The sequence below is a fragment of the Gavia stellata genome, chromosome 1 (assembly GCF_030936135.1).
Source record: "Gavia stellata isolate bGavSte3 chromosome 1, bGavSte3.hap2, whole genome shotgun sequence".
Taxonomy (NCBI): Eukaryota; Metazoa; Chordata; class Aves; order Gaviiformes; family Gaviidae; genus Gavia; species Gavia stellata.
Window position 1 is genome coordinate 132,355,288 of NC_082594.1, and position 7,958 is coordinate 132,363,245.

The window sequence follows — 7,958 nt, forward strand, 5'->3', positions numbered from 1 at the left end:
CTGACCCTTCACTTGAGGACACGGAGTTTTTGTGTTTCAGATGCTTCAGCCCACATAATATGCTCGTCTTTATTTGCTGGATTTTCCCCAGTCTTTGTTTAAAAAAGTTCTTCCTTTATGTGTCAGCAGCCAGGTGCTGTTTTGTTTGAATGAAGCCTCTCTTGCTTTAGATGAAGCCCATGTTTTCTGTACAGAACGAGTTCCCCTGTTCCTGATGACCCCATACTCCTCTTCTTTACACTGCTTTCTCCGTCACACTTTGCAACCCTAGCACCCTGCCTCATCTGATGCATGTTTCTAGAAGCATTTCCAGCTTTGAACTTCCTGCCTTACAAGTTGAGCTATGCCGGTAAAACCTTTCCTGACCTGCCTCTATGCTGTTGGTGTTCTCACAGCACCCTCCAGCTCCCCTTCACAAACCTGACATCCTCCAACCTTTGCCTCAGCCTGACCAGTACTGAGCTTGGAGGTGGGATGCTTCTGAGCTGCCCCAGTGCCTCGTCGGCTGGCTCCCAGCTTGGCTCAGCCACCTTGGCCGCAAGAGACCCCTTGGAGGTCTCTGTCTGAGGGGTGGTGGAGGCTGGCCAGGGACAAGTCCTGGTAGGGCTGACCCCTTGTACAAGCAACGGGAAAGGTCTGCCCCAAGGGCCTCTTGCCATGGGGAGTGCCTGCTTCCAGAGAGGTGAGGTCGCCTCACTGTTTCTGCTCACTCCCCAGACCGGTTAACCTTCTTGGCTTCCTTTTTGTGATACACGCCTTGGTTTGGGGATGGAGAGCTCGGTAGTCTCCTCGCACCAGCAGCCATGGTCCCCTTCACCTTGTCAGCCCACCCAGCTGCCGCTGATACCAGCACTTGGTTTCTGCTGCAGTCAGATACGTCATCTAATTTGATAACTCACCTTAACACGACAGTTAGCTCCCAGTTCCCGCTTAAGGTTTTGTTACCATCAATGCATCTTCTTCTTTCTGACCTCATTCCTCCCTTCTCCCCAGACTTTTTGTTGAATAGACCTAAGAATCCAAGCAAGTCTTTCCAACATCAGACTTGGTGGTTATTGAGATTTTTAAGGTAAGAAATAAGTAGACAAAAACCAAACTGAAGAAAGATATTAATAAAAGCCTAAAGATGGCCTTAATCATAGAATCACAAAATCACATGGAAATACTTAGACAGCGAGGGACTCCTGGAGGTCTCCAGTCCAACCTCCTGCTCACAGCTGGGCTCCTTTTATCTGGTCAATAGTTCCTTGCTGCAACCTATGGCTGCTGCCTCCCGTTCCTCTCCTGCACACCTCTGAGAAGAATGCGGCTCCTTCTTCTAGGTAATATCCTTTAGATAATGGGAGATTGAAATTAGATCCCACCTTGGCTCTCTTCTCCCTACCAAACCCAGCTTTTGGTCTCTCACTGTATGTCATCTGCTCCAGCCTCCTCACTGTCCCAGTAGCCCTCCATTGGACTCCGTCCAGTTTGTTGGCATCCATCTTGTACTGGGGGCCCAAAACTGGATCCTGTCTTCTAGATGAGGCCTAAGGTGTGCCAAATAGAGGGAAATAATTACTTGCCTCAGCCTGCTGGCTATGCTCTTGCTAGCGCAGCCCTGTATGCGTTTAGCCTTAATCGCTGCACGAGCGATGATAACCCAGCATAGAGAAGTAAAAAAGCACAGAACTCTTGGCAATATAAACACCTGCAGTCCAATGAACGCCAGAAACCTAGGGATGAGTAAAATGAAATGTTTAATACCAAACTCTAGGGGCAACCACTGCAGCTGGATTCTTTGCTGAAACACAGGGCTCAGGTGACTTTACCGATGAGTTTCCACTTCACGGCACTGAAGGATGGTGGGTACTGGCTGGGAACATGGGCCCCATCCACCAAGGTCTGAAAATCAGCCATTATTAACAGAGCATTTGGGTCTTCCAGGATAGCATCCCTTGGCACCGGCAGCATCTCCAGACCTGTGGTCCGCAGCAGGGAGGAGCGTTCCCGCAGCGATGGAGTCATGCGGCACGGTGGTGAGCAGCACGCTTGCCGTCTTCTTGGTTCTGCATCTGGGTGAGTCCTCGGCTCAGCAAACCCTCCTGGTTCTTACAGCCTTTCCATAAGCCTCGTAACATTTTGTGTGTTTTTAGGCTCCTCCAGATTTGCTGTATAACGTACCTCACACGGTTTAGAGCAGGTTCATTCCAGCCATGAAGCTGCGACAGCTGCCTTCTTACCTTGTCTGGCCCACCCCTGCACTGCCCAACAACTCTCTGTGGGGCCGTGCAGCGGAGATTAGGACAGAGGGGCTAGAAGCTGAGAGGCTCCCTACATCCACGTCCTATTATTTCAGAGGCAGCACGGACAGCTCAAACTTTGGGACTCAGGTTGTTCCCAGCCTGCCAGCCGAAACCCAGGGTGTCTGGAGCATCACCGGGTTTGGGGAGATGCAGGAGCAGGGTTCCTGTGAGTGCTAGCGTGCACACCGAGCACAGAGTGGAAAATACCACCTTCCACACTGCCTCCAGCTGCCTGGGCAAAAACGTCTGTTTCTCGTCACAGATTTGCCCTTACAAATGTGATGCTACCAGCTTGCTTAGTTTGACTGCTAATGTTATAAGATTTGGTGGACTTTTTAGTGCTCATTTTCCACAAAAGGAAGGCGACTAAATAAGGCTGAGCCTGCATTTCTCAGATACTCAGCTTTGATTCCTCTGGTTGCAGAGGAAAGATTGGAAATCTTTTATGCACCCTACAACCAAAAGCAAAGCAAAATATACGAACTCTTATTAATAGCATTTATAATTTCACAGTTTAAGACAAAATCCTCATTTTCTGTGGTACAATGTGCATTTATTGAAAATCTGTATTGGCAATGTTGCAGATTACCTATGCTCGGAGGAATATGTAACTGGTGGAAAACCCTCCATTAAACTCATGTAAACTTTTTATTTTGCACTGTGGTTCTCTAGTACTAGGGTCACCTGGGGGATCTGCAGGTTAGGCAGCTCTGAGAGCTTACCAGCAGTGAGGCAGGAGACCACAATCCTGTTATTCCAAATCGTACCTCTAGCGACTCCATCTCCTTCTTACAGTTTTCTGCAGAAATTCTCTTTACAATGAAGGAAAGGAAGTGGTTCTCCCAAGAAACCGCTCCTAATGTTCCTTCAATGTTAGATATCCTGCTTCTTTTACTGTCACATAGCCCTCATCCCAAGAACAGGAACCTGATGCTAGGCCAGCCTTCTTTCTTTCTTTTTTACTTTATCCTTTCATTTTGCTGGGCTTTCAGTCTTGCTCCATGCAAAAATTGGAAGAAGGAGTGAGCAAATTTGCCAGTGCTGCCTTGAGTCTTGACTGGGGAGTGGAGGAGGGCTGGCATATGCTGTCCTGCCTTTGCTACCAGTAGGACAACTAAATCTTGTCTAGTGGAAAAAGGTTGTTTCAGTAAAACTGTTGACATCTCAACATTATGAATGGTGGTGAATCCACCACAACCACTGGGATTTTCCCTGTTTCTGAAGGTATGTGAAACAGAATAGCCATTAGCCAGGTAAGGAGCAGTCAGGTAAGGAGCCCAAAGTGAAGGGGAGGGAAGCTATGGAGCTAAAAAGAAAAGGGATTGATTGACTGGCTGATTGATTGATTGATGAGAAAAAGGAGTGAAAAATTCAGAAATTGAGGATAATCTTCCTGGTATCTGGGAAAGGGAGGAGAAATACCTGCATCTTTCTGGAGGGATGGGAAGTATTCACTGAGCCACCCTTCAGAAAGTGAACATATGCCTATTTTGGTGGGTATTGACTTTCAGGTCTGATCCCCATTATGGCTCAGCAAAACGAACTACAGATTGGGGTCGCAGGACAGGCGGTGACCCTGAACTGCAGAGGCATACTTCATGACTCACATGTTATCTGGAAGTACTATAAGATTCTTATAAAGTCATTGACAACTACCTCTTTGAAAGGTAAGGCTTCCAGTTCATCACCCCTTCTCCAAAATACATGGCTGAGAAACCTCTTCCCTCCTAAGCAAGCTGATTTTTTCAAAAGGCAGAGCTACCATGACCGAACGATCTGAAATCACCCGCAACAAACACCTGAGGGTGTCGGACTTAAGGCTCTCCGATGCTGGCATCTACACCTGTGAATATGGCTCTCACACAGTCAGTATCTCACTGCATGTCTTTAAATGTGAGTGATTAGAGGGCTTTTATCCATGAGGAGGTGAGGGGGGGAGGAAACCATAGAGCTCAGAGAGAGACGTCTCTGCTGGGATTCTTTATCCAGCTGCCATTTCTTCTGGCCTGGGCTATCATAGTTCATTTCTCCTCCATCTCCAGGGCACAAAGTCTCCATATTCTCTTTGCTGTGACACCTGTGCGTCTCTCGCAGGAAGAGCTGTTGAGTTATCGGCTGCACTTTTTCTTTTTACAGTGATGATCTCTTCAAATGGGTACTTCCTGCCAAATGAAATCCCTGAGCTGACTTTAATGCAAAATTCATCCCATCCTCTATCCGATCTCACCATCACATTGTTTAACAGTAACAATAACATAGTAAGACCAAAACTCTTACAAAACAAGACCCGTCAAAAATACATACTGAAGTTAAAGAAACTGGAGGCTACGGACAGCGGGACCTGGATGTGTCACGTCCATTCAGACTCTCCATTGATTAATTGGAACATCTCCTTTGATGTGAAGGTATTAGGTATGCGACAACAAAAATGCAATTCACACACAGGCTCGGGAACCAGTGCTCCCTCCAGCTCATGAGCTGCGCTCTTACTTTCCAGCATCCCAAGCAATGGTTGATTTCCCAGGGCTCCCAACACTGCAGCTTGGGAATTGCTCTGCTGCCTGAGCTCTGTTCCACACTTGCTCCCATTTTCCTCTCCAGGCTTGCTGAGGAGAGGATCCTCCTCTCCTTGGGGTCTGTTATCCTCAGCTCTGGTGAGCTTGGGAGCTTTGGCTCTTCAAACTTATTCTCTTCTCAGACACTAACTGTTTATCCTTCCTGGGATATCTTGTGGCTTTCCTCCAAGTCCTCTTTCAACTGAGCACAGCATGCATCTCTCCAGATCAAGGGTGGACATGGGGAAGTGTAGCCATGGCTTTCCCTGCCTCTGTATTCCTTGTCTCTTCTGAATTCAGGTTTTCAGAATCCGGATTTGGAAAGAAAGTATGCAGCTGTTGACAGCACTGTCATCTTGTCATGGAGTCTGAACTTCCAGAAGATAAAATGGAAAGAAGGTTTCACAGGACAACTGAGTTGGAAACAGCAGGAAAATGCAACCACTCATGAGCTACTTGATTTCAACGTCACAGCACGAGGAGAGCAGCATAGGACCAAAAAAGGCAGCCACTTTCGGTTTGAGATACTTGAAAACAAACCTGAAAGTACCATAGAAGTGAAACTCCCCAAAGTCCATTTCAACCACTCTGGGCAATACCAGTGCCAGCTGGCGTACAATGGAAGATCCGTGCAGAGCAAGATAGAGCTGGTGGTGATGAAAGGTGAGGGAAAGAGAAGTGGGTCAAGAGATGAGGAGCTGCAGAAACCGGGAAGCCACAAGAGTGTGGGTGGACGCATCTTCCCATCCTCTCACTTACATGTCCTTTTCTTACCTTTACAGTCTCAGCTAACCCTGTTGGGCCACTCCCCAGAGGGGCCGAGATGACCCTCATCTGCCAGGTCTCTAGTCCGCTCCCATCCAACGCCCAGTTGCGCTGGGAACGTGTGAATGGGACTCGGATGGACATCAAGAAGTCAAAGCAGGATGAAGTAATGGTGGAGGTGAACGTCAGCACTGCAGGCCTGTGGAACTGTCACCTCATAGAAGACAATGACAGGAAGATCAGCCTTCATTACCCCGTGGGTATGGAAATTAGCATCACATCCCTGCCTCCACCCAAAAGCCTTAAAATTCTCTTTGTTTCTGTGTCTGAATACTTTTCTCCTTCCACAGAGGAAGCTCCTGTTTGGATTAGCTATGTGGTAATTGGAGCAAGCATTGGAGGCAGTGCACTGGCGTTTGGCCTCGCGTGCCTGTGCATCATCAGTGGTATAAGCTGGCAGCGGAGAAGGGTGAGTGCCCTGGTCCCTGTGAAAGGTGATGAGATGACAGTCTCCCCAAACCGTAGGAGGAGTCTGAGCTTTTTGTCTGGGTGCGGGGAAGAACAGATAAAGGGTCAATCCTTAGACTCAAAGCAAATGGTTGGAGATGGACAGTCTGCAGATGTCAGACAGTACTTTACTACCACTTCCGAGGAAAGCATTTGAAGCATAAAAATATCCAATCATTATTTATCCCTTCTCTCCTGGCAGCAACGGGCAAAAAGGATGGCACGAGCAAGACAATACTTGCTGGAAAACAAGACATGTCAGTGTCAACAGTAAGTGGCAACGAGGGCACCCAGAATGGGCAAAGACTCTGGTTTCAAGACGGGGGAGCTGGACAGTTGAGCGAGGAGAAATGGAGCTTGAGCCTGCTTGGTGCTACAGTACGGCTGCTTTTTAGCATTTTCAGCTCTTACTCATGTTAAGTCATGCTTAAGAGCTATGAGCTATGTTTAATGAATTTCCTGTTATGCCTGAAACCCATGGTCGCACTGTGCTGGGAAACTTTTGAGCAGAGAGGTTTCACTTGAATTACCTTGACATTGAGAGATGTTAGCCAAACCCAAGCAGGAGCTCCAGAGTCCTTTGATAGGTTCCACAGTGGATCTGGGACGTGGATTTCAAGGTTGTGCAGGTGGAAGGCACACAACCAAGCTCGAGGATGAAACCCAAATTTTAAAAATCCATTATGTCCGTAATGTAATTCCAGCTCTGCAGTGCTGGACTGCAATCTGTGAAAATTGCCGATAACCTCCTGGGAGCAAGGAAAGAGAAGAGAAAATCACAGAACACTGTGAACCATGCCCTCTCCCAAAGGCCTTGGGTGATACGAAATGCACCATCATGTCCTGGCCCTTTTCCAGGTCTTTAAGCTTATATGGTATCAGGCATCAGAAGCAGCTGTGGAGAAACACTGACAGCTATTCCGTCCCTGGAAGTGGAGAGCTAAGCACAGTATAAATGATTGCATGAACAAGTTCAGTGAATGTATAGGTACAGAACTGGACTTCTGCTTAATTTTCACTGGTGACAGTGGCAAACTGTGACAGTTTCACCTATTTTTTTTCACTGCCACTGAGAATTCAGTGAGAATGTTTACTGGCAAATACTACTTCATAGCTGGGATGCATATGTGGTGAAGAGTTGGTTAGCATAACATGTGCCAAAGAATTCACCTCATCTTCACCTGCTTTTTATCAAGGTTAAGAAATAATCCCCATAAGGAGAAGACAAAGCCCATACAGCTACATGAAAAACTAGATAAATCTGTGCAGTACAAGTGCTGATACAGTTGTTCTTTAACTCTCTTTGCCAAGTAAGCAGCTCAGTGTAACTGAAACCTAAGCCGCAGCTGTGTGGATGCACAAGTAACCATTTGCATCCTCAGCTACAGAGATGGGCAGTCATTCTCTACACTACGCAAAAAAGTGGGGGGTTTTCTGGCTTCAAGGTATCCGAGTGAAGCCTTGCACCTCTACAATACTGGTACTCACATCATACTTTTCTCTTGCAGCCGGACGAATAAGTAGTATTGCCGCACTGGAGTCAGAAGGACTGATGAAGTCTCTGCCTATACTTAAACACCTGCCAGTCCATAGTGCTCTGTGAATCCATCTCACTTTCTCCTGTTTTGATGTAATTCTTTATTCCTTCATCATTCCTTCAGTCTAATGCCATGGAGGGATGTTGTCTGGCCAGGAGCTGATGGACAAGACAAGAAACCCTTACGGATTATGACTGATCTCAGTTCTATAATGAGAGACACTGACTAGAAGAGAGAGATACATATATGCGCTTGTATTTTGCTCATGCACTTAATTTGACCTTCTTGTGGAACCAATTTTATGCACT

The 7,958-nt window shown here is 47.0% G+C and overlaps 1 protein-coding gene across 1 annotated transcript; it reads left to right on the forward strand.

Moving 5' to 3' along the window:
- Positions 1 to 1,997: 1,997 nt before the first annotated feature.
- LOC104256801 (T-cell surface glycoprotein CD4) lies at positions 1,998 to 6,386 on the forward strand. The gene is made up of 8 exons (XM_009811354.2): positions 1,998 to 2,058; positions 3,797 to 3,952; positions 4,038 to 4,178; positions 4,422 to 4,697; positions 5,141 to 5,503; positions 5,623 to 5,865; positions 5,956 to 6,074; positions 6,315 to 6,386. Exons 1-8 carry the CDS (start codon positions 1,998 to 2,000, stop codon positions 6,384 to 6,386), a joined length of 1,431 nt encoding a protein of 476 aa, XP_009809656.1.
- The last annotated feature ends 1,572 nt before the right edge of the window (positions 6,387 to 7,958 follow it).